The sequence below is a fragment of the Narcine bancroftii genome, chromosome 8 (genome assembly GCF_036971445.1).
Source record: "Narcine bancroftii isolate sNarBan1 chromosome 8, sNarBan1.hap1, whole genome shotgun sequence".
Lineage (NCBI taxonomy): Eukaryota > Metazoa > Chordata > Chondrichthyes > Torpediniformes > Narcinidae > Narcine > Narcine bancroftii.
The window spans coordinates 65,566,107-65,592,876 of NC_091476.1; the positions used below are offsets into that span (position 1 = coordinate 65,566,107).

Genomic DNA, 26,770 nt, shown 5'->3' on the forward strand with positions numbered 1-26,770 from the left:
ACAGAAATGGCAGGGTGGGGGAAATGGGAGCTTTTATAAACCTATTCAGGGGCACGCGGCCAAGCAAAGGAGGCAGGGCTCTGAATGTTGCAGGCATCGTAGTGGGCCCAATGGCAGGGGTTCTCAACCTTTCAACTCGCATGCCCCTTACTAATCACAAAGCACCATTTGCATCCTACACCATAGGTGCTCTGGTTGGTGAAGGAAGGATTATTCCTTGTGGTCTGTGAGTGGTGAATAAACTCAGCAGGTCAAACAGAGTCCTTTATATAGCAAAGTTAAATCACACCCCACACCTTGATGAATACAAGCCCGAAACATTGGTCATGTATCTTTACTTCAACTACAGTGTCTGCAGACCTTCGTGTCTTACTGGAGTGGAAGGAGTAAGGTTGAGAACCAGTGCTCTGGTGAGGCCAGTCAGCAGGGAACAATCCTGTCCCCAATAACCGAAGTGTCTGCTGAGGTCTTGCTGAAGGAGTGCATTCATTTTAATTACAAATATCTTTTAAAAAACCCATTGGGGGAATGTATCTGTGGGCTCTTCCCCCTCCCCCCCACCCCATCCTACCCATTCAATCTGCAATCCTGCCACCCACCCACCTTTAGATCGCTGCTCTGTCCTGAAACAAGCCATTCTGCACATACTAGCCCAATCCTAGCCCCCAGCAATGTGCCATTCTGCTCATACTAGCCCAATGTTAGCCCCCATCCATGACCTGCAACAGGCCATTCTGCACACTAGCCCAATCCTAGCCCCCATCCATAGCCAGGAACAGGCCATTCTGCACATATTAGCTCAATCCTAGCCCCCATCCATGGCCAGGAACAGGCCATTCTGGACATACTAGTCCAATCCTTGCCCCATCCATGGCCAGGAATAGGCCATTCTGCACATACTAGCCCAATCCCAGCCCCCACCCATGTCCTGGAACAGGCCATTTTGCCCTTCTATCCACAGTCATTGCCCCCACCTGTTCTTGATGTCTAAGTTTTAAATGTTTCATTTTGCAGTCCCACCCAGCACCCAGTATTATGGGAATGGGAGGGGTTGCTGGGAGTTCTCAATCACAGCATTCAAGTGCCTGCTGGTATCCAAGGGGGAGCTGATATCTTCAGGATAGTCGAAAACTGTGGATCAAGGAGACAAAGGCGGGTGGGTCAGTCAGCCAGAGAGGAAGGGAATCTCCAACACTCCTCTCCCGCCCCCAAGGCTCTAGTATCCGGCAGACAGGACCACTGATGGCGAGAGTTGCTAAACAGGAGAATCCAGAGAGTAGCGGTGGATGATGCTTCTCAGACTGGAGGCTTCTCAGACTGGAGGCCTGTGACTAGTGGTGTTGCCTCAGGGATTGTTGCTGGGACCATTGTTGTTTGTATCAATGATCTGGATGATAACATGGTAAATTGGATCAGCAGGTTTGCAAATGACACTAAGATTGGAGGCGTTGTGGACAGTGAGGAAGGTTTTCAAAACCTTGCGGAGGGATCTGGTCCAGCTGGACAAATGGGCCAGAAAATGGCAGATGGAAATAAATGCAGACAAGTGTGAGGTCTTGCATTTTGGAAGGACAAACTAAGAAAGGACGTACATGGTAAACGGTAAGGCATTAAGGAGTGTGGTAGGTCAGAGGGATCTGGGAATACAGATGCATAATTCCCTGAAAGTGACGTCACAAGTGGACAGGGTTGTACAGAGAGCTTTTGGCACATTGGCCTTCATATATCAAAGTATTGAGTACAGGAGTTTGGATGTTATGGTAAAGTTGTATAAGACATTGCTGAGGCCAAATTTGGAGCATTGTGTGCAGCTTTGGTCACTGAACTACAGGAAATATGGACAAGCACATGGATTTGGGGGGTGGGGGTGGGTAAGGACTGGGTGCATAATAAATAATAGTTTGGCACCAACTAGATGGGCCGAAGGTTTTGCAGGACTGGAATCCAACCAATCGTACAAAATAAAAAGCCGTTCTTGGTAACGGTAATCATTAAGTGGGCCAAAATTATGTCGAGTGAGGGAACCTCTTGCCCTCAATCCACAGGAGACCACACCTGGAGGATTGCTGGTTGGCCAGCTGTGGGGAGGATGGCACCGAGCTGGAGAGGAGGGCAAAAAGATTCGCAAGAGTCCCCCTGGGACTTGGAGGGCTGCAAGGCAGGGAAACATCCGAGAGGTTTATAAGATCGTGTTAAGGTCAGATTGTCACAGCCACCTTCTGTCAGAGTAGGTGAATCCAGAGGGCAAAGGTTTATGGTGGGAGGAGAGAGATTTAAAAGGGACAAGGAGACATTTTTTTCTCTCCCACACACAGGGTGCCAGAGTTAGAGTTGGGACCATTGTAACATGCAATAGATACTTAGATAGGGATGTGGAAAAGCTGAAGAGGGCTGTATTCAGGCAACTAGCCTGGTGAAATTGGGCGAAAGAGCCTGTTACCGTGCTATTGAACTCCGAGAATCTATCCAGTCTGACCCCACACAGAGGACAGGTTGGCCAGTTAGCTACCCCCCCGGCTTTGTGGGGGGAGGGGCGGGGTGTACATTGGGGGTCAACACCAAACTCCATAAACCTGAGCACATTCCCATCATCTGGTTACAGCCCAGAAAGTCATCACTCTCCCCTACCCCCCCCCCCCCAACGGTGGATGGGACGGGGAGACGCTCTGAATGGCTCTCTGCTGTTTTGGGGTGGTGATACCTGTGACTGCTGCCGCTGCCGTCGCGCTATCCTGGATTCTGGTCAGAGGTACAGACGCGTCTGCTGCTGCCTCTGCTGTAAGGGTGGGGGAGAGTATCCTGTCAGGTCAGGGGTAGAAACACCCTCCCCCCCACCACCCCCTTGCTCCCAGCCTTGCCATCTGCCAACCCAAATCATAGAGTGCTGAGGTGGTCACTCGACGTACCTGCGAGGAGCTGCTCCCCTGCTCCAACCGTTTCCAGTGCCAGTCCTGAAAGATACAAACGAGAGGGCGTAGGTTGAAGGAAAACGATTTGAAAGGGACCTCCTTGCGCAGAGACTGAGGTGAGCAGGTGGTAAAAGAGTTGGAGGAGCTCGGGGGGAGAGTGAGGCAGCCCCCATGGAGTTATTGTCATACACAGGAGTACAACGTACAGATACACTGAAATTCCTCCTTGCTATAGCCACACAGGGAGGAAGAAAAGTGATGATCGCGTGCATTCTTATTTCAGATCCCCGCTACTGCTGGATTGTATTTATCATTCCCCAGGCCCCCCACGTTAGTCCCCCTCCGTGAGAGCGACCCTGCTAACTTGCAGGGGTAGCGTGAGGATCATTTGAACCCCCTACCGTTTGGATTGTGAAGAGAGATTCCTGAGGTGCTCTGGTTTCCTGCCACGGTGTCTGGAAAAAACAAGGGGGCCGTTTAGGGGACTAATGACACACAAAAGATAATAAAGTCCCCGCTATCCGGCACCTACCAATCCCCGTAGAAGGGATTGGCGTATGAGGAACATTTGAATGCTCTTGGATAAGGGGAGACGACCCTCCTAGAAGCATGTTGGACTGTGTAGACCTGGCAAAGTTGTGGGGGAGTCTAGGACAACTTCAGGATTGATGGGCACCCATTGAAAATAGAGTGGTGGAGGAATTTATTTCAATGTAAATTAATTTTTAAATTTAAAAAAAATGTTCAGACAAACAGCACGGTAACGGGCCCTTTCGGTCCTCAAGCCTGTGCCACCCAATGAACCTGGTAGATTTTGAACGGTGGGAGGAAACCCAGGCGGACACGGGGAGAATGTGCAAATTCCTTACAGACAGCAATGGATTCGAAGCCGGGGTTACAGGAGCTGCAAAAGTGCTGGCCCTAACAGCAACGCTAATCGTAAAGTTCCAGAGAGTGCGGCTGTGGAGGCCAGGTGTGTTTAAGCCAGAGATCTGGATAGTCAGGGTATCAAAGATTATGGGGAGAAGGCCGGAGAGTGGTGCTGAGTGGAGCAGCTCACGACGGAATGGCAGAGCAGACTCTGGGCCGAATGGCCTGCTTTCTGCTCCTGTGGAGTGAATCTTGGACATCATTCACCATCTTCGATCTGGCCTCAGTGACTGCGTCCACTCACATACAAAGATGCAGTCCAGCAGAGACAGAGAGTTAGGTCGCGTTTGAGGCCGTACCGCTTGAAAGATGTTGCGACAATCTTGAGCCCCTCACGTTTCCTCCGGTGGTGACTGCCGAGTTGTCTGAAAGGGAAGGGCAATGCAAGCATGAGGAACAGGAGCCATCTGGTCCACTGAGTCTGCTCCACCACTGAAAGAGATGGCACCAGATCTGACTGTGGATTCAGCCCCACTTAACCCACCTGTTCCTCTTAGCCCTCAATTCCCCAATGACGCAAACATCTGTGTGTGTTTTCTCACTGTACCAGGTATGAGGTGACACCCCTGTTGAGAAGCATAGGAGATGACCCTTCGTGGACGGGGACGGGGGCAGAGGGCCAGTGAGGGGTTCAATCTCACATTATCTTCGTATTCAGCTTGAAGTTGTCCAATTTTTCAGGAAGCAAAACCTTTTGGGGGGGAAAAAGATTGTTGCCCAGCGATATCAGGAGATAGATAAATGTGAACGGTTAGCAATAGTGATATTTCACGAGTGCAGACTGATGGCTCCCAGGGTAGTTCATCATTAGGGTAGGTATGGGGAGGTTCAAGAGCATGAGAGGTATTGGAAAAGAAGGATTGTTCTTGAACCTGGAGGTGCCTCAATGGGCAGCCTGATCAGAATGGGTGAGTTGGTTCGAAGGACCTGTATGTATGCTGCAAGAATGAGAACAGAACGTACCGTATAGATCAGCATGTAAGACAAAATTGGACCTTTAAAAAAGGTCACCCCAAAACCAGGGGTCATCTTATACACCAAGTATAAAATCCGAACCGTAATATTCTGTGGTTTAGAGAGTTCCCGTGGCAATGGAGAACGGCATAAAACACTTGCATAACTCAGACAGTCTTTCCACTAAATATTTTTCTACTGAACCTTACATTGGGAAAGCTGGATTAATAGTAATGTTAAAACATTAAAAATCTGTCTAGCATACCTTTAAATAACAGCAGCAAACGATGCTAACGGTCGCCATTTGCAACCAGCCAGGGTCCCAGGGAGTGTCCTGTTCACGCTGCCTCTTCAGACCAATCACAATTAAATTTTGCCTTGACCAGTTTAATATCAATTTTGGATAAATGGTAAAATTGTACAACACCATGACATGGCGAAATACGGCGCTGCCACTGGTCTGGATCCGCGGGGGTGGGGGGGGTGGTGAGACACAGCGCTCCCGAGTCCAACTGCCCTCAGCTCCTTGCAGGCCCATAAATGGAGCCAACAGTGGTTTTATTTAAAAATACTGAAACTACGGGGGTCTGGACCCAAGATGGTAGTGTCTGTGATCGGCAGCTGCCACTCAGGGTTGCAGACTCAGGGTGGGGGGGAGGGAGCAGAGGACTGGCGCAGGGCTCCAGACCACTCTCCCCCCCTTACGAAGAGGAGACGACCCATGGGGCGGTGACCACGGTGGCAGACGCACGCAGGCAGCGGGCTACTGGCGACTGCGGTCGTGGGATTCACCCCAGGCTGCAGACGGCTTTAGATTGGGAGGAGGGGGGGTCTTTCTCTGACCGTAAGAGGCGCTTCAGGCAATTTCTGCCGATGGCGAATCGGTCTGCTTTACAGTAGATGAAAACAAATTCTGTGTAATATTACACTGACTTTATTACACAACAGTAAATTGAATCCTGTTTGTTCCTGTAAAAGAACTGATGCCTTAGTTATGACTCTACTGCCTGTGTTACACCAGCTGGGAATGTTTGATGCATATAATGGCATATAATTGACCATATTTTGCCGTTACTTGAAATTAATTGGCTACATTTTAAATAACCAAGACTTTGTGGTGGGCTTCACAGCATCACTCCACTGGTCCGTGGGATGGGTGGTAAAGGACTATTGGGGCAGTAAGATCTCGGTGGTAAGTGCCAGACTTGGGGTAGTCTTATCGAGCAAATACAGCTCAAAACCTTCAGGTGGAAATTAACCATATAACAGTTTACAGTGCAGAAAAGGCCATGTCAGCCCTTCAAATCCATGCCAGTTCACTTGAACAACTCCACTAGTTCTCCCCCTCCCGCTCACCACCCATAACCCTCCAACCCCCTCACATTCATGTACACATCCAACCTTCTCTTAAATGACAGAAGGGACCCTGCCGCAACTACCTCATCCGGAAGATCATTCCATTCTGCCACCACTCTCTGTGTGAAGAAGCATCCTCTAACATTTCTCCTAAAGTTTTGTCCCCTTTCCCTTAACTCAGGGGAAAAAGTCTACTCATGTCTAGGCGTACAAGATACAAGAAGCATGGAGTTAAGGAGATGTTTGAAAGATACAGTGAATGTAAGAGGAATCTTAAGAGAGGAATTAGGAAAGCTAAAAGAAGGTACGAGAAAACTATGGCAAGCAGGGTGAAAACTAATCCAAAAGAGTTCTACAAATATGTTAATGGTAAGAGGAAAGCTAGAGACAAAATTGGTCCCTTAGAAAATCAGAGTGGAAAACTGTGTGTGGAACCTAGAGAAATGGGGGAGATATTGAACAGTTTCTTTTCTTCAGTATTCACTAAGGAGAAGGATATTGGGAGATGTGGGATAAAAAAAGCAAATTGGGTAAATATGGGGAATATAGAGATTACAAAAGGTGTAGTTTTAAGGCTTTTGAAGAATATAAAGGTGGATAAGTCTCCGGGACCAGACGGGATCTTCCCCAGGACATTGAGAGAAGTGAAGGAGGAAATAGCAGAGGCTCTGGCGGTAATTTTTCAAATGTCATTAGATATGGGGATAGTGCCGGAGGATTGGCGCATTGCGCATGTGGTTCCGTTATTTAAAAAGGGTTCAAGGAGGAAGCCTGGCAACTATCGGCCTGTAAGTTTGACGTCTGTGGTAGGTAAATTAATGGAGAAAATTCTTAGAGATAGTACTTATAAACATCTGGATAGACAGGGTCTGATCAGGAGCACTCAACATGGATTTGTGGGAGGAAGGTCATGTTTGACCAATCTGATTGAATTTTTTGAAGAGGTGACTAGGAATGTGGATGAGGGTAGCGCAGTGGATGTTGTCTATATGGACTTCAGTAAGGCCTTCGATAAGGTACCACATGGAAGGTTAGTTAGGAAGGTGCAGTCTTTAGGTATAAATTTTGAGATAGTCAAATGGATTGAACATTGGCTGAAAGGGAGAGGCCAGAGAATGGTAGTGGATAATTGTCTGTCAGGTTGGAGGCCGGTGACCAGTGGTGTGCCTCAAGGATCTGTATTGGGCCCATTGTTGTTCGTTATATACATTAATGATCTAGATGATGGGGTGGTGAATTGGATTAGTAAATATGCAGACGATACTAAGATAGGTGGAATAGTGGATAATGAAGAAGGTTTTCAAGGATTGCAGAGGGATTTGGGCTGCTTAGAAAAGTGGGCTGAAAAATGGCAGATGGAATTTAATGCTGATAAGTGTGAGGTGCTTCATTTTGGTAAGAAGAATCAGAATAGGACATATGTGGTAAATGGGAGAGCATTGAGGAATACAGAAGAGCAGAAAGATTTAGGAGTGACGGTACATCGTTCCCTGAAGGTAGAAACTCACGTGAATAGGGTGGTGAAGAAGGCTTTTAGTATGCTGGCCTTTATCAATCATTGCATGGAATATAGGAGTTGGGAGGTGATGTTGAGATTGTATAAGACGTTGGTGCGGCCTAATTTGGAGTTCTGTGTTATAGGAAGGATATAAACAGAGTGGAGAGAGTGCAGAGAAGGTTTACCAGAATGTTGCCTGGGTTTAAGCATCTGGAGTATGGGGAGAGATTGGACAGATTGGGTCTTTATTCTTTGGAGCGTAGAAGGTTGAGAGGGGATTTGATAGAAGTATTTAAGATTATGAAAGGGATAGACAGAATGGATGTGGATAGACTATTTCCGTTAAGAGGAGGAAAGTTTAAAACAAGAGGACATGAGTTAAGAATTAAGGGGCAGAGGTTTAGAGGTAACATGAGGGGGAACTTCTTTACTCAGAGAGTGGTAGCTGTGTGGAATGATCTTCCGGGAGAAATAGTGGCGGCGGAGTCAATTGTATTATTTAAGAAAAGGTTGGACAGGTATATGGATGAGAAGAAGATGGAGGGTTATGGGCATTGTGCAGGGAGGTGGGATTAGAAAGGGGTGTTTGGTTCGGTGCGGACTAGAAGGGCCTAATGGCCTGTTTCCGTGCTGTAATTGTTATGTTATGTTATGTTATCTATTCCCCTCATAATTTTAAATACCTCAATCAAATCCCCTCTCAACTGTCTACGTTCCAATGAATAAAGTCCCAATCTCCTTAAACTCTCCCTGTAATCCAGATGCTGTAAGCCAGGCAACATCCTTGTAAACCTTCTCTGCATCCTCTCCACCTTATCTATTATCCTTCCTATAATTCGGAGACCAGAAATGAGCACAGTTCACCAATGCCTTAAACAGCTGTAGCAGCAGCACTTCCCAATATTGGCAGTTTGCCCTTATACACCCAATCACCTTATATGTTGACATACATGGTATTTTGGGACGGGCCAGTGACATGGCTGAGAAAAATACAGGGAGCAGTTTCAGATGATCGATCCCCCTTACCTCTTGAAGGACTTTCGGCCATTACGAGACTGCGTGACGAGATTCCCAGTGAGACCTGTGACATGCCTGAAAAGTAGACCAGGGTTTGGGTCAATTGGATCCGCACCGCTTCATCAGGGCAGCCAATGTGGAAAAAACTTGGAGGGTGGGACCCCTCGTTGATTTGGCTGGACCAGATTTAAGCCCAGACAGGAAGCTTCCTGGGTAAACGTTCCCAACAAAAATGGCGGCACTGCCAAAACTGCTGTAACCCCCCCACATCCGTGAGGAGCGGAGACACAGCTCTCCTCCGCGGTGTCCAACCACACAGTCCAGCAGCTCTGTACGGAGTGTTTTCATTTCAAATCCCGCGACCGCGGGATCTGGGGCCAAGATGGCGGCGCTTATGATCAATGGCAGGCTGCAGATTCAGGGGAAGTGGAGGACTGGCGCAGAGCCAGAAAATGGGGAGACCATCCTGCCCCCCGGTTTGAGAAGGAGAAGCAGAGGAGACAACCCATGGTGGCGGACCAGTGAGGAACGTCCACAGGAGTTACTGACGTTTCAGGCTTGAGAGTACGCACACCTTGATGAAGGGCTCAGGCCCAAAACATTGATGATACAGGTTGAACACCCCTTATCCAAATACCTAAAAACCGAACTGATCCGAAACTTTTTTTTTGTTTGTGGTCCCATAAGGTAATACATAATAGAGTTCAGGAATCCCAATTAGAGAATGGGACATAAGTAGTGCATCATAGAGTGAAGATGCATATGTAAATATTTGTATTGTAATGTGACTACATATATCTGAGTGAATGAATGCATTTTTTAAAATGGTGTTCCAAAATCCAAAACTACTGGTGCCAGGCATTTTGGATAAGGGGTATTCAACCTGCTGAGTTCCCCCAGCAGTTTCTGCGTTACTATTTTTAACGAACCATTATTCTGCCTAACCTCATTGACCTGCCCTCCCATACACATATCTAAATTTTTTTTTCAGTCAAAATCCAGGCAGCATTCACGACTTCAGCTGGCACTCTCACCAGTCTCTGCGTGAAAAGGTTTCCCTCCACCCCCATCCCCCCACAGTGTTCCCTGGAATGTCGAAGAATGAGGCGTACAAAATTATCAGGGGTATAGATAGGGGGTCAATGTGAGCAGAGGATTCTCCACTGAGGTCGAGGGTGACAAGAACTGGAAGGCCTGGGTAAAGCGTAAAAGGTGGGGTGTTTCAAGAGAGCATGATATCAGGGGCAGCAGCAATTAGTGCAATGCTGTTATGGCGCCAGTGATCAGGACGGGGGTTTGAAACCAGCAATGTCAGGAATTCGCACGTGTTTCCTCCAAAACTTACCAGGGTTAGTAGGTCAATTGGGTGTCATTGGTCATGAGCCAAAAGGGCCTGTTACCGTGCTTGTACGTCTAAATAAATTTCTTTGGCTTGGCTTCGCGGACGAAGATTTATGGAGGGGGTAAAAGTCCACGTCAGCTGCAGGCTCGTTTGTGGCTGACAAGTCCGATGCGGGACAGGCAGACACGGTTGCAGCGGCTGCAGGGGAAAATTGGTTGGTTGGGGTTGGGTGTTGGGTTTTTCCTCCTTTGCCTTTTGTCAGTGAGGTGGGCTCTGCGGTCTTCTTCAAAGGAGGTTGCTGCCCGCCAAACTGTGAGGCGCCAAGATGCACGGTTTGAGGCGATATCAGTCACGGTGCCAGTGGAGAGCTCGCCATATAACACGATCTTGGGAAGGCGATGGTCCTCCATTCTGGAGACGTGACCCACCCAGCGCAGCTGGATCTTCAGCAGCGTTGTCTCGATGCTGTCAACCTCTGCCATCTCGAGTACTTCGACGTTAGGGATGAAAGCGCTCCAATGGATGTTGAGGATGGAGCGGAGACAACGCTGGTGGAAGCGTTCTAGGAGCCGTAGGTGATGCCGGTAGAGGACCCATGATTCGGAGCCGAACAGGAGTGTGGGTATGACAACGGCTCTGTATACGCTTATCTTTGTGAGGTTTTTCAGTTGGTTGTTTTTCCAGACTCTTTTGTGTAGTCTTCCAAAGGCACTATTTGCCTTGGCGAGTCTGTTGTCTATCTCATTGTCGATCCTTGCATCTGATGAAATGGTGCAGCCGAGATTGACCGTTTTGAGTTTTGTGTGCCCGATGGAGATGTGGGGGGGCTGGTAGTCATGGTGGGGAGGTGGCTGATGGAGGACCTCAGTTTTCTTCAGGCTCTTCAGCTCTTCTAAATAAATATAACTTCAAGAAATTACGGTGAACTTCTTCACTTGGTGGGAGTGTGGAACGAGCTGCCAGCTGAAGTGATGAATGCAGGTTCAATTTTGACATTTAAGAAAATTTTTAAAAAAACATGAATTTGGGGGTTATCTGGGCTATGGTCTGGGCGCAGGTCAATGGGAAAAGGCAGAGTAATAGTTCAGCACAGACGAGAGGGCCAAAGGGCCTCTTTCTGTGCTGTATTGTTCAACGCTTCTACATATCTCACCTTTCACCTTATCCCATGTCCTCATCCAACCTCAGTGGGAAAGGCCTGCCTGCATTTACTCTATCTGTACCCCTCATAACTTCCTGTAACTCCATGAAATACCCCTCTTCTCTGACGCTCCAGGGATTGAAGTCCATCACTCATCTGTCCCAATCTCCATTCTTCCCTCCCCCACCTGGATCCATCTGCCCCTCTTCCCTCAGTTCCACCAATCACTTGCCTGGCTTACCCCTCCCTGCTTTAGACCTGCCACTTCCCCATTCACGAATTCTGTCCCGATGCAAGGATATAACCAGATACTTGGACTGTTTCGTCCCTCCAGTCTGAGGGCAAGAAGCACACACTCTATTTGCATCTTTCAAATGTTTTTCACCGTTTTGATATTCAAGGTATTATGACAGCAGTCATTCAAAATGTATTTTGGCAGAGAAAAGAGATCAGTGTGTCCATGACAAGCTTACACCAAACCAACAGGAAGCTTGCTCTGTGTGTAACCCATGCTCAATGAGTTTTAATTGGATGGTGTGGAGGGAGCTTTACTCTGTGTCTGACCTTGGGAGTGTGTGATGGGACGGTGTGGAAGGAGCTTCACTCTGTGTCTGACCCCAGGAGTGCATGATGGGAAAGCGAGGAGGGAGCTTTTCTCTGTGTCTGTCCCCGGGAGTGTGTGATGGGACGTTGTGGAGGGAGCTTCACTCTGTGTCTGACCCCGGGTGTATGTGATGGGATGGTGCGGAGAATGCTTCTTTCTGTGTCTGACCCTGGGAGTGTGTGATGGGATGTTGCGGAGGGAGCTTCACTCTGTGATTGATCCCAGGAGTGTGTGGAGGGAGCTTTTCTCTGTGCCTGACCCCGAACGTGTGATGGGACGGTGCTGAGCAAGCTTCACTCTGTGTCTGAACCCGGAAGTGTGTGATGGGACAGTGCGGAGAGAGCTTCTTTCTGTGTCTGACCCTGGGAGTGTGTGATGGGACGGTGCGGAGGGAGCTCCACTCTGTGTCTGAACCCGGAAGTGTGTGATGAGACAGTGCGGAGGGAGCTTCACTCTGTGTCTGTTCCCGGGAGTGTGTGATGGGACATTGCGGAGGGAGCTTCACTTTGTGTCTGACCCCGGGAGTGTGTGATGGGACGGTGCGGAGGGAGCTTCACTCCGTGTCTGTTCCCGGGAGTGTGTGATGGGACATTGCGGAGGGAGCTTCACTTTGTGTCTGACCCCGGGAGTGTGTGATGGGACGGTGTGGAGGGAGCTTCACCTTGTGTCGACCCTGGGTGTGTGTGATGGGACGGTGGAGTGGTACCTCTGCATTGCTTAGACCTTGCATGGCACAAGACCCTTTGTGCATTTAACATGCTCCTTTACCCATTCTGTTCGCTGGGTTAGTTTGATGGGACATTTGCCGACTTCCATTCACCAGACAGTAACAATGAAGAACTCACTGGTGACGTCAGGAGTGTGGTGGTCTGCCTCTGACAGGGCCTGCCTTGACGACAGAGACAGCCTGTGCTGCTGGATAGAAGACCTGTTGGGTGAAGACGCTGATAGTGGGCTGTGCGACGAGACCAGGCTGATCAGTGAATGAGATGGCAGTGAATGAGAGCGTCCTCCTGTCTCCAGGTGTTGGGACAGTTGCTGCGGATATAGAAGTCATGGAGGGAGGGGGAGAGAAAAAGAACATGTCGGTTGCATTAGAGTAGACCGTGGCTGAGGCAGCTACACAGAACCACCGACGGTAGCCACTCATTACATGGGGAACTATGCTGAATAGCTTCATCCCCAACAGCTATCAGGCTCTTGAACCTCCCTGTTTTACCATTACCCAAACTGTAAACTACGGGACCAGCTTGAGATCTGAAACATCACCTGATTATTTTTCTTGAACTGAAACTATGGATATATCTTTATACTTTCCTATTTTAATTATCTTAAATTTAATTATTTTTTAAAATTTATAGATACACTATAACAGGCCCTTTTGGCTATGAGCTCGTGCCGTCTAAACACCCCAATTAACCTATAAACCCCTCGTGTTTTGGGAGGCTGGGGGGGGGGGGGGAGAAACCCACGCAGACATGGGGAGAACATACAAACCTATCACAACGCCAGATTCGAACCTTGTGCTTACCAGGCCTCCCTGAAACAGAGACATCAGAGCTAGCTGTTTTATTTTACACAGAGTGGGTGCCCGGAATACATTGTCAGGGATAGGGGTGGAGGTTGGGTTTTTTTTTTAATGTAGACATACAGCCTGGTAACAAGCACTTCCGACACATGAGCCACTGCTGCCCAAATATCCCATTTGACCTTCAACACCCCCTCCCCCCTCGTACATTCTTGGAGGGTGGGAGACCGGGCTCATAGGCTGATTGGAGGGACGGACCGGAGGGTGACGGGCTGGCTAGATATGGCCGAGCTGGAGTCTGTGAAGGCATGACTGGAGTTCGGGGAGAAGCTGAGGACTGTGCCCAAGGTGGTGGTGTCTGTGCTGATTGTAGCAGGCTCTGGAGGAGCAGCGGACTGGCACAGGACACTAGAAATGGGGAAACACCCCCCCCCTTGTAATGGATCTGTGGTAATATTAATCCTTGGTTTAATGTTAAAACTATATTTTACCAAGATATGGTTTAATAAGTTAGTTTTGGGTGGTCAGGGAAACAAAGACAACACATTAGCATTTTGAACAAACATGGCTCTTTGCAGCTGGTCATTGGCTTCGGCGTCATCAAATGCATTTGCATTTTCAACACCATTAACCACAGAAGCCCGTCTAAAAGACGGAATGGCTGCTGACTGCAGTTGAAGAGATGAAAGATTTTTTTATGATGGTTCTTGCGATTGTCACACAAGAAGCCATTTTGTTAGTAAATTCCAGACAGCCTGGAATCAGGAGAGAACCATCAAAGTTAATTACTTTCGTTCTATAAATAAGTGGACTTAGATGCTTTTAGCATATCCGGATGAAAAGAACTTCAAAGACAGAAATGATGTCATATACCATGTGACATGAGAAATATATTATTGAAATGGGAGTCAAAGAGTTCAGTTGAAGAAACCTGCCGTTCTATTAAGATGCAGAACTGACCAGCAGCAATATTTCCTGCAGAGGGAGGAAAAGCTGCCTCTGTTACTCCTAGGAAAAGGAGAACACAGAATAAGTGGCTTTTAAATAAATCAGCCCACTTCTGACTGTCTCTTTAAGATAAAGAGGGCAGTTTCAACGTTTGGAACACAGATTCCAAAAGTCTTCATTCAGGAGAAGTAAACACACTCCAGAACTCTTAGGCAAGTCAAGAGGGAGTTTGTGAAATCATTCATATGAAGGAAAATATCTCTGAAGGACAACCTATCGAGAGTTTAAAGAGGCCTGAAGATGCGCTTAAAAGTGGTTTATAATTATTTCTGAACTGAAAATTGAAGACCTTCAAGCAAGACTAAAATGTTGCTGAAGTTTTAAAATTGACTTTTCAGAGTTTGGGACTTTAAAACACACACACACACACACACACACACATTTACATTTGCACATAGTTGGGATTTAAATTTAGAGTTAGAGATAAATAAGAAATGTCATGTTATTATAGTTTAATTTTTAAAAATATTATTTTGAATTTACCATTGTCTGGAGAAGTTTTGCTATTGCAAAAATAGCTAATAAAGTCTCTTTAATCCCAAACAAAACTGAGAAGGTTGTTAGTTCATGACACCCCATTGAGGAGAAGCAGAGGAGGTGGCCAAAGCAATGGACCAGCAAGGGGCTCAGCGGCTGTAGGTGACTTGCAGTCAGGGGGACTGTATCAGGATGGGGGTTGAGGGCAAGAAAGGAGTCCTGAAGGGCCTCAGGTGCTGAAAGCTTCCTAATCATATCGGAGGTTTGGAGCTGAACCTTGGGTTGCCAATGCAGGAGCGCTGGAGGTGAAACCAGAAGGGACACATTTATGCTTTTCTTTTGCCTCTTGCTAGGGTAGAAGGGCAATGATCGTGGTGACTCTCTGCTTGCCTTACATCAGACGATAATTGAGGTACATCAGATACGTTATATTTTTATGTATTATTATGTGACAATCAAAAACTTTTTGAAACTGGTGCACCCGGAGATCACGGGGCAAGGGTACAAACTCCTTGAAGACAGTAGTAGATTCGAGCCCAAGTCACCCAGCACTGTAAAAGTGTTGTGTTAACCATGAAACCTATTTATCGTCTCTTTTTGTCACGGCACATTGTGGTAAATTTACTTTACACTATTGTTGTCGGGGTATTTTATGTCCCTGTGGGCTGCAGCAAGGAAGAATTTCAGAGCATTTGCTTGTTGTACTCCTGTGTACAACAATAAACTCTCAACTTGGTTATCGCCCAAAGCATTGTGACCATGCTCCTGTGGTAACCGCAGGTAGGGACTGATGGAGAGACCCTGTTCAAAGCAACTGTCAACACTGGATTTCATCGTGCAGCTCCACGGTAGATATCACAAGAGTGCAATACACAAATATGCTGGAGAAACTGAGTAGGTCATGCGTAGGAAACAAACGGATATAACCCTGAGCCCTGAGAAAAATAGGTGCAGGAGGAGGCCATTTGACCCTTCAAGCCTACACCGCCATTCAATGTGATCATAGCTGATCAGTTTCCGGTTCCTCCCTTCTCCCCATACCTACTGATCCCCTTAACCACAAGGGCCAAATCTAACCTACTCTTAAATGTTGACTAGGAACGGGTCTCAATGACTTCCTGTGGCAAAGAATTCCAAAGATCCACCATCCTCTGAGAGAAGAAATTTTTCCTTATCCCCTTATCCTTAAACTGTGACCCCTGGTTCTGGTTTTTCCCAGCATTGGAAACAACCTATCCGCATCTAGTCTGTCCAAACCCTTAAGAATTGTATATGTTTCTATAAGATCCCCCCTCAATCTTCTAAATTCCAGAGAATACAAGCCTCGTCTATCCAACCTTTCTTCATATGCAAGTCCTTCCATTCCTGGTATCAGCCTAGTGAGCCTTCTCTGCACCCCCTCCATGGCGAGGATGTCCCTCCTCAGATAAGGCGACCAAAATTCCAGGTGTGGGCTCACTAAGGCCCTGTCCAGCTGGAGCAGGATCTCCCTACTCCTGGACTCAAATCCTCTTGCTATGAATGCCAACATAACATTCGCCCTCCTCACTACCTGCTGCACCTGCATGCCCACTTTCAACGACTGATGCACAGCGACACCCAAGTTTCTCTGCATCTCCCCTTTTCCTAAACAGATACCATTTAGATAATAATCCTCTTTCCTGTTCTTACCTCCAAAGTGGATAATCTTGCATTTATCCACATTATATTGCATCTGCCGCATCTTAGCCCACTCGCCTAACTTGTCCAAATCACCCTGCACCCTCCTAGCATCCTCCACACAAAGGAACAAGCAAGGAGCAGGCAGGCATCTGAATAAATTGGTGGGGGGGGGAAGGCAGGAGGCAGGAGCAGGGGAAGGTACGCAGGCCAACAGACCATCGATAGGCATGGGTAGAAGAGGAAAAGAAAAAGTGAGGTGATGGGGGAGGCAGGGGAGGAGGGAGCTCCCTGAATGGAGAGGGAAGGGTTGGGGTGAGGGAGAGACATGAGTGAGAAGGCATTAAGGGAAAGTGAAGGTCAGTGTTGATGCCATATGGTCAGAGGATATCCAGACAGAATATTAAATGTTCCTCCAATTTGCGGCCAGCCTCGGTTTCGCAGTGCAAAAGATCAAGCACAGATTTCGGATTTATTTTCAGAGGACGTACATGACATCACATACAACCCTGAGATTCTTCATTCTGTGGGCGCAGCAGAATTACCACTAATTCGGAGTGCAAAAAATAAACTGTACGTAGTGTAAACATGTAAACAAATAAATAACTGTAAACAGATAACAAATGTAAACAAACTGACTGTGCAACACAGAGAACAAAGAAGATCAATAAAGTGCACAGAGTCCTAAAATGAGTCCCTGATTGAGTTGGTCGTTGAGGAGTCTGATGGTGGCAGCAGTATGTGCCAGGTGGTGTGGAGTCCTTGAGAGGTGGCTGCTGCCCTCCCGATGGCAGCGTTGCCTGTAGATGTTCTCGATGATGGGGAGGGCTTTGCCTGTAACGTCCTGGACTGTTGTCCACTACCTTTTGGAGGGCTTTCTGCTCAGGGGCCAAAGACATGGGGTGGGGCAAGGAGAAGTTAGTCGGCCACTGTAAATTGCCCTCTCGGGTTTGGGTAGAATCTAGGAGGGTGGTGGTGAAGAATGGGTCAGGGTGGAATCTGTGCGAATGGTTGGCGCAGAGTCGAAGGGCCTATTTCTGTGCTGGGTGACTCTAAAATCCTTCAGCTGCTCCTTGCTCAATGAATGCTCAGTTTGGGCAATTGTTACAGAGATCCATAGGCCGTGGGGTTCATCTCCCCGCACAGGCGCATTTCAGGATTGGGAAGGGCACCACCAGGATTCCCCCGGCAATCCCAGGATGTAACCCCGAGGTCAACCCAGCAGTCGTTCAAGGTTGGCCTCTTGCTGGCCACAATCTCGCATCCCTCCAGCCTCCCATCCCCCCATCCTGTGCATCACTCACCACATCCAATGGCTGCTGGCTCACTGCCTGACCTCTCGCCCCCTCAGAGGGCCAGAGCCCACCCCAGGTCATGTGTAGGTAGCTGGTGAGAATGAGGACGCAGAGGAAGGTGAAGTTGGTGGACACGCCGATGATGGCTGACATCACTGGGAAGGTGTGCAGGAGGTACCTGCAGGAGAGAACGGGAGGTGGCGGGTGGGAGAAGGAGAGAACACAGGGAGAAGGCGGGAGAAAGGGGGAGCGTGGAAGGGAAGGGAAGATGGGAGGGAAAAGAGGGAGGAAAGCAAATGAGAAAATGGCCACAATCATCCTATATCCACTAACCAGCCATTTGCCAAGAAACCAGGGTGTAGTATAACCAATATCAGTACGCAACCATTCAGAAATCACAGCTGTTCAACCCCTGTTAAGTGAAACATGAAAGTCTGCCAACACCGTGATTGTATAAGGCTCTGCACAGAAGACTAGCGTACAAACTTGAAAAGCATGGTATAGGAGGTATGGTATTAAGGTGCATAGAGAATTGGTTGATGGACAGGAAGCAAAGAGTAGGTATAAATGGGTTATTTTTGGAATGGCAGCCAGTGACTAGTGGGGTACTGCAGGGCTCCATGCTAGGGCCATAGTTGTTTACAATATATATCAACTTAAATGTGGGAATGGATCACAATATCTCAAAATTTGCAGATGACACGAAGTTGGGTAGCTGGGTTGGCTGTGTAGAGGACACTAGGAGAGTGCAGGGTGATTTTGACAAGTTAGGGGAGTGGGCTAAGATGTGGCAGATGCAATATAATGTGGATAAATGCGAGGTTATCCACTTTGGAAGTAAGAACAGGAAAGAGGACTATTATCTAAATGACAAAGGAAGAAAAACCCAACACCCAACCCCAACCAACCAATTTTCCGCTGCAACTGTGTCTGCCTGTCCTACATCAGACTTGTTAGCCACAGAGGAGTCACGTGATGGAGTAGTGGCCGGACGGTGAACTCCAGCCCTCTCCAGAAAAGTCGGGAAAAACAAGAGAAAATACAAAGGCACAGAAATACAAGTTAAAGAAAAGTGAGTATAAAGGTGGAAAGAAGATGGAGACAAAAGGAGAAAAATCAAAATCAACGGAAAGAAGAGAGGAAGAGAAGACAACGGAGGAAAAAGGTGAAGGCCTTACCTGTCCGAAGAGGCCCGCTGTGGAGAGAGGAGCCCACTACCTCAGGTCGGTAGAAAAAGAACTACAACAATGGCTCACAGAGCCGAGTAAAAGTGCACAACATCGCGCATGCGCGATGCGCATGAAAAAAAACACACCGACGGGAGGGGGGACCAGCTGGGGAGTCGATCTCCACAGCCGGCAACGACAGCTGCAGAACACCTGCAGCAAGAAGAGACCACAGAAGACAATGGAAACAAGAAAGAAGAGGAGGAAAGGGCATCAAAGAAACAACAGATGGCCAACCCAGAGGAAGAAGAAGAGGAAGAATACAGTGAAATAGATAAAGGGAAAGGCAAGGTAAAGGATATACTTGCTCTTGTTAGAGGATACATGGAGTCATTTAAAGAATGGCAAACACAGGAATTCAATGATTTAAGAAGAAGAATAAACAACACAGAAAAGAAAATAAATAAAATGGATATGACCTTAACAGAAATGGGGAAAAAAATGGACAAGATGGAAGAACGGGCAATAGCAGCAGAAATGGAGGTAGAAGACTTAAAAAAGAAATTGGAGGAATCTAATAAAAAAACTAAAGAGACAAGAATTACTAGCCCAAAAAATAGATATAATGGAAAATTATAACAGAAGAAATAACATAAAGATAGTGGGCCTTAAGGAAGATGAAGAAGGCAAGAATATGAGGGAGTTTATAAAAGAATGGATCCCTAAGGCCCTAGGATGTCCAGAACTACAGCAAGAAATGGAAATAGAAAGGGCACATAGAGCATTGGCCCCTAAACCACAACCACAACAAAAACCAAGATCTATTGTAGTAAAATTCCTAAGATATACTACAAGAGAAAAGGTACTGGAGAAGACAATGGAAAAAGTAAGAGAGGGCAACAAACCACTGGAGTATAAAGGGCAAAAAATCTTCATTTATCCAGATATAAGCTTTGAACTCCTAAAGAAGAGAAAAGAGTTCAATACAGCAAAAGCGATTTTATGGAAGAAAGGATATAAATTTACACTGAAGCATCCTGCGGTATTGAAAATATTTATTCCAGGACAACAAAACAGACTGTTCTCGGATCCAGAAGAAGCACGAAAATTTGCAGAACAATTACAAAAATAGACTGAGGGATGAAGACGGGTAATGAGAGCAAAAATGATCACGATTGATATGTATGTGGGTAAAGACAAAAATAGACTGAGGGATGAAGACGGGTAATGAGGGTAAAAATGACCACGATTGATATGTATGCGGGTAAAGAGGTATAAGAGTGAATAGAGACAATGGGCATACGTGAAAGTATCTGTAATTAGAGGAAAACATAGATAGTATAGACAAGAATTAATAAGGGAAGGTAATGGAATAGAGAGAATAAGGAGGGAATTAAAAGAGTGACCTTTGTGACATATGAAAAGTGAAATCTTTTCTGGGGGGGCTGGGTGGGGGAAAAGAGCGGTCACTGCAAAATCAGTTGACGCTTGCGAGTGGATTCGCAAATCCAAATGGAGAGGGGAGATGTGGTTGTCCGACAAGGGATAAAGGACAACTCAGGAGGGGAAGGGGAGATTGGGGATAAAGAAGATAGAAATAGCAGAATAAGGAAAATGTTGGATGTTGTAGGAATGTTGTCTGGTAAAGAGTTGAAAATAAGAAAACAGAAATGGAAAAGGAGGAAAGGTAATGATGGAAAAACGGAAAGAGAAGATAAACAAAATATAAAATGGCTACGCTGAACTATATGACTCTAAATATTAATGGAATACATAACCAAATTAAAAGGAAGAAACTACTAAATTTACTGAAAAAGGAAAAAATAGATATAGCATTTGTCCAAGAAACACACTTAACTGAATTGGAGCACAAGAAATTAAAGAGAGATTGGGTAGGACATGTAACAGCAGCATCGTATAATTCAAAAGCAAGAGGAGTGGCTATATTAATTAGCAAAAATGTGCCATTTAAAATAGAAGAGGAAATAATAGATCCAGCAGGGAGATATGTTATGATAAAATGTCAGATATATTCGGAGCTTTGGAATCTACTTAATATATATTCACCTAACGAAGAAGATCAAAAGTTTATGCAAGATATCTTTTTGAAGGTAGCTAATACGCAAGGGAACATACTAATAGGAGGGGATTTCTATCTGAATTTGGATCCAAATATGGATAAAACGGGGAAAAAAATTAACAGGAAGAACAAAGTAACCAAATTTATAATTAAATCAATGCAAGAAATGAAACTTGTGGACATATGGAGGAAACAAAACCCAAAAGAAAAGGAATACTCATACTACTCGACTAGACATAAAACATACTCAAGGATAGACCTATTCCTGTTATTAGCCCACATTCAAGGGAGAGTTAGGAAAACGGAATATAAAGCTAGACTATTATCGGACCACTCACCCCTGTTATTGGCAATAGAGCTAGAGGACATCCCTCCAAGAATGTATAGATGGAGATTAAACCCCATGCTACTTAAAAGACAGGATTTTAGAGAATTTATTGAAAAACAATTAAAAATGTACTTTGAAGTAAATACGGAATCAGTGGAAGATAAGTTTATACTATGGGACGCAATGAAAGCATTCATTAGAGGACAAATAATAAGTTATGCAACCAAGATGAAGAAGGACTATAATCAGGAAACAGAGCAATTGGAAAGGGAAATAATAAACATAGAAAAAAAATTAGCAATAAAGGAAGATACAACCAAAAGAAGAGAATTGGCGGATAAAAAAATAAAATATGAAACATTACAAACATATAAGGTGGAGAAGAATATAATGAAGACAAAACAGAAATATTATGAACTAGGTGAAAAAACACACAAAATCTTAGCATGGCAGCTTAAGACAGAGCAAACTAAGAAAATGGTATTGGCAACAAGAAAAAAAGACAAACAAATTACATATAATCCAAAAGAAATTAAGGAAAACTTCAGAGAATTCTATGAACAATTATACCGAACTGAAAACGAAGGGAAAGAAGGGAAAATAGATGAATTTTTGACTAAAATTGAACTACCAAAACTACAAATAGAGGAACAAAATAAATTAACAGAACCATTTGGAACAGTAGAAATACAAGAGATAATAAAAAATTTACCAAATAATAAGACACCAGGAGAGGATGGACTCCCAATAGAATTCTACAAAACATTTAAAGATCTAATAATACCGCCCCTCCTGGATGTAATCAACCAGATTGATGAGACACAAAACTTACCAGATTCATGTAAAACAGCAATAATTACAGTGATACTCAAACAAGGGAAAGATCCACTCTCACCAGCGTCATATAGACCAATATCTCTGCTAAACACAGATTATAAGATAATAGCTAAACTATTAGCAAACAGATTAGCAGAACAGGTACCGAAAATGGTAAATTTAGACCAAACTGGATTTATCAAAAAAAGACGCACAACAGACAATATTTGTAAATTTATTAACTTAATTCATGCAGTAGAAGGAAATAAAGCACCGGCAGTAGCAGTTGCCTTAGACGCAGAGAAGGCCTTCGACAGAGTAGAATGGAATTACTTGTTCAAAGTATTGCAAAAATTCAGTTTACCGGAGAAGTATATTAATTGGATTAAAGCATTATATGAGGGACCGTTAGCGAAAGTGACAGTAAATGGACATGTATCAAAGCAATTTAACTTAAGCAGGTCAACGCGGCAGGGATGCCCACTATCACCATTATTGTTTGCGCTAGCTATAGAACCACTAGCAGAATCGATAAGAATAGATAATAATATAAAAGGAATAAAAATAAAAGACAGGGAATATAAAATCAGTCTATTTGCGGATGATGTGATAGTGTACTTAACAGAACCAGAACTAACAATAAAAGAACTATATAAGAAATTGAAGGAATATGGAAAAGTGTCGGGATACAAGATAAACGTAAATAAAAGTGAAGCAATGCCTATGAATAACGCGGATTTCTCAAGATTTAAGGAGGATTCCCCATTCAGATGGCAAATGCAGGCAATAAGATACCTAGGTGTGCAAATAAACAAAAATCTAGGCCAATTATATAAACTCAATTACAATCCACTAATGAAAAAATTACAGGACGATTTAGAGCATTGGAAAGAGCTACCACTAACACTGATAGGAAGGATAAACTGTATTAAAATGAACATTTTTCCAAGGATACTATACTTATTTCAGGCATTGCCAATACAACTGACAGAAAAATTCTTCAAAGAGTTAAAGAAAATAATAAGGAGATTTTTATGGAGAGGGGGGAAACCGAGGATAGCACTAGATAAATTAACAGAATGGTATAAACAAGGAGGCTTACAATTGCCAAACTTCAAAAATTATTATAGAGTCGCACAATTAAGGTACCTATCAGATTTTTATCAAAGAAGGGAAAAACCAGACTGGACGAGACTAGAATTAGATAAAATAGGGGAAAAGATACCTGAACACATATTATATAAATGGGACGAAAAATTGGTACAACATAGAACTTCTCCAGTATTACACCATCTCCTCAATATATGGAAGAAGATTCATGTAGAAAGAAATAAAACAAATTATCAAATACCAAAACTAATATTGACGCAAAATAAGCTACTCCCTTTTACAATAGACAACCTTTCCTTTAGAAAATGGGAAAAAAAAGGGATTAAAAGAATAGAAAATTGTTTTTCAGGAAGTAGATTCTTATCCTTTGAACAAATGAGAGATAAGTACAATATAACTGGAGATACAGCGCTGGCATATTACCAACTGAGATCCTACTTGAAAGATAAATTAGGAAGCAATTTGAGTTTACCAGAGGGAAGTAACCTTGAATATGTGATTACAGATACAATGTTAATCAAAAGATTTATAACAAATATGTATATCAAACTGCAAGAAAAGGAGAATGAGGAAACAAATGGTAAAACTAAACAAAAATGGGAACAAGATTTAAATATAAAGATAAAAAAGGAAACATGGGAGAAATTATGTTCTGGAACGATGAGAAATACAATAAATACGAGGCTGCGTATGATACAATATAATTGGTTACACAGACTATACATTACACCGCAAAAGTTAAATAAATGGGACCCAACAGTATCTGATAGATGTTTTCGATGTAAAAAAGAAAGGGGAACAACAATTCATGCAATCTGGACATGTGAGAGAGTAGAAAAATTTTGGGATGATCTCAATCAGATATTAAATAAAATAACAGAAAACAATATACCAAAGAATCCAGAGATCTTTCTCCTAAGTAACATAAAAAATAAAGAATTTGGAATTGACTTGGAAGATGCACAAAAAAGATTTGTCAAGATAGCCCTAGCCGTAGCAAAAAAATGTATTATGTCAACCTGGAAATTGGAAGATAATTTGAAAATACAACAATGGTATATAGAAATGAATAAATGTATTCCATTAGAAAAAATAACATATAGTTTAAGAAATAATATTGAAATATTCGAACAAGTATGGGAGCCTTACATTAAATACAATAGCGAAAACCTACCGGGAACAAACATTACCTAAGTTGATGGAAGGAGAAGAAAAGAAAAGAATGGACTCAGTAGAATTTCTGGTGTATTTTTGTTGAATGACAACATTGTCTGACTGAATTAATGCAACCTAGATTGTATCCCTAAAATGGATGAGAGGGGGGGGTGGGGGGGTGGCTTGGGAGGAGGGAGGGGGGGGGAGAAAAAGTCACTGTAAATGTGTGAAAAAGAAAAAGTGTATATCATGGCTATTGTGATTTATGGTGTGAAAAATAAAAAATTAAAAAAAAAAAAGACTTGTTAGCCACAAACGAGCCTGTAGCTGACGTGGACATTACCCCTCCATAAATCTTCGTCCACGAAGCCAAGCCAAAGAGAAGATCTGTTTATGAAAAGGGGAGATGCAGAGAGACTTGGGTGTCGTTGTGCATCAGTCATTGAAAGTGGGCGTGCAGGTGCAGCAGGCGGTGAGGAGGGTGAATGGTACGTTGGCAATCATAGCGAGAGGATTTGAGTCTAGGAGTAAGGAGATCCTGCTCCAACTGGACAGGGCCTTGGTGAGCCCACACCTGGAGTACTGCATGCAGTTTTGGTCGCCTTTATCTGAGGAGGGTCATCCTCACCATGGAGGGGGTTCAGAGAAGGTTCACTGGACTGATACCAGGGATGGGACTTGAATATGAAGAAAGGTTGGATAGACGAGGCTTGTATTCTCTGAAATTTAGAAGATTGAGGGGGGGATCTTATAGAAACATATAAAATTCTTAAGGGTTTAGACAGACTAGACACAGGTAGGTTGTTTCCAATGCTGGGAAAAACCAGAACCAGGGGTCACAATTTAAGGATAAGGGAGAAGTTTTTTAGGACTGCGATGAGGGAAAATTTCTTCTCTCAGAGGGTGGCGGATCTGTGGAATTCTTTGTCACAGGAAGTCATTCCTTGTCAATATTCAAGAGTAGGTTAGATTTGGCCCTTGTGGCTAAGGGGATCAGGGGATATAGAGAGAAAGCAGGAACCAGGTACTGATCAGCCATGATCATATTGAATGGCGGTGTTGGCTTGAAGGGCCAAATGGCCTCCTCCTGCACCTATTTTTCGATGAAAGGCGAGAATTGATTTTTGGCTCTGCAAAAGGAGGCAGAGGGAAAAGGGGAGAGGAAAAGGGAGAGAGAGAGAGAGAGGGGAAAGAAGACATGGGGAAAGATGGGGGGGGATTTCTAATGGAAATCGGAGAAGTCGATGATAATGCTATCCAGTTGGAGGGGGCCCAGACACAAGATGAGGCGTTGTTCTTTCAATTTGCAGGCAGCCTCAATCTGGCAGTGTATGAGACAATGGAGAGATAAGGCGGGATCCACGTGATTCTGGGCACTGGCTGCCTAAGCGCCTGGGACTGAGGATGGGAAAAGGCAGCGGCAGGGATGTGTCAGACCGTGGGCCCGACACCTACGAACAGCGGAGCAGGACCAGATTCCCATGCACTCTTGAACTCAGCGGGTTGACATTTTTTTTGGGGGGTAGGGGGATTGTCATTGTTTGGTTCACCGAGCTTGCGGAAAAGGTGTTATCGAGCTGGGAGAGAGGTGAGATGCAAGGAGGTTGCCTGGACTCAGGTGGCCTGAACAGCGGGGAGAGGGCTTTATTGCTTGGAGCACAGGGTGATCTCAGAAGGTGAATGCATCGTCCTTTTGCCCAGAGTCGGGGAATAGTGGCCAGAGGTTTCGGGTGAGGAGGTGGGAAGAGATTTAACAGAAACATGAAGGAGGATTTTTTTCTTTTACACACAGAGAGTGTATGGAACGGGCTGCCAGAGGAGGTAGTTGAGACAGGTACTATTGCAAAGTTTCAGAATAAAATTGGATAGATACATGTAAAGGATGGGTTTAGAGCAGCATTCTCAAGGAGGACCACAGCTCATTTAAGGAAAAGCCTTGATTTTGTTTCACCTTACATAAATATAGACGCAGCGATTGAAGTAAATACAGAAGGCTGGAGAAACTCAGGTTAGGGTTAGGGTTATTTTATGTAGCAAAGATACATCAACATTTCAGGCTTCAGCCCTTTATCAAAGTGTGAGCAGAATGAGGGGTGGGGGGGGGAGGAGGGGCAGAAGCACAGGTCCACAAGGCAGGAGGTAACAGGTGGAGGAGGGAGGGTAGACCAGCAAACTGCAGGGGGGGATGGCTCTGTGAATGCAGGGGGGAGGGGGTTGAGAGCTGCAGGGAAGGAGAGAGAGGGAACTGGGAAGAGGAGGAGAGCGGGAAGTGGTTGACATTAGTTGGTAGGAGAGAAGAGAGCAAAACCTCGACTGTTTAACAGGGAAGGGGGCCCGCAAACTTTGAGCAGAGTCTGAGGCTGCCTTTGAGGGACAATGGCGGCACAGGTAAGTTGG

The 26,770-nt window shown here is 45.1% G+C and overlaps 1 protein-coding gene across 10 annotated transcripts in view; it reads right to left on the minus strand.

The window, feature by feature from the left end:
• Positions 1 to 251: 251 nt before the first annotated feature.
• LOC138740791 (seipin-like) overlaps positions 252 to 26,770 on the minus strand; it is a 49,018-nt gene continuing 22,499 nt past the window's right edge. For 4 of the 10 annotated variants that reach the window (XM_069893882.1, XM_069893881.1, XM_069893889.1 and 1 more), the window contains 8 exons: positions 17,728 to 17,896; positions 12,597 to 12,789; positions 8,674 to 8,739; positions 4,139 to 4,204; positions 3,311 to 3,364; positions 2,907 to 2,951; positions 2,702 to 2,776; positions 252 to 1,131 (listed from right to left, as the gene is read on the minus strand). In XM_069893882.1, the coding sequence (XP_069749983.1) occupies positions 1,034 to 1,131; positions 2,702 to 2,776; positions 2,907 to 2,951; positions 3,311 to 3,364; positions 4,139 to 4,204; positions 8,674 to 8,739; positions 12,597 to 12,789; positions 17,728 to 17,896 (766 nt within the window). In that variant the 3' untranslated portion in view covers positions 252 to 1,033. Of the gene's footprint in view, positions 1,132 to 2,701; positions 2,777 to 2,906; positions 2,952 to 3,310; positions 3,365 to 4,100; positions 4,205 to 8,673; positions 8,740 to 12,596; positions 12,790 to 17,727; positions 17,897 to 26,770 lie in introns of those variants that run through there. The other 6 variants (XM_069893884.1, XM_069893883.1, XM_069893885.1 and 3 more) reach the window with 6 other exon arrangements.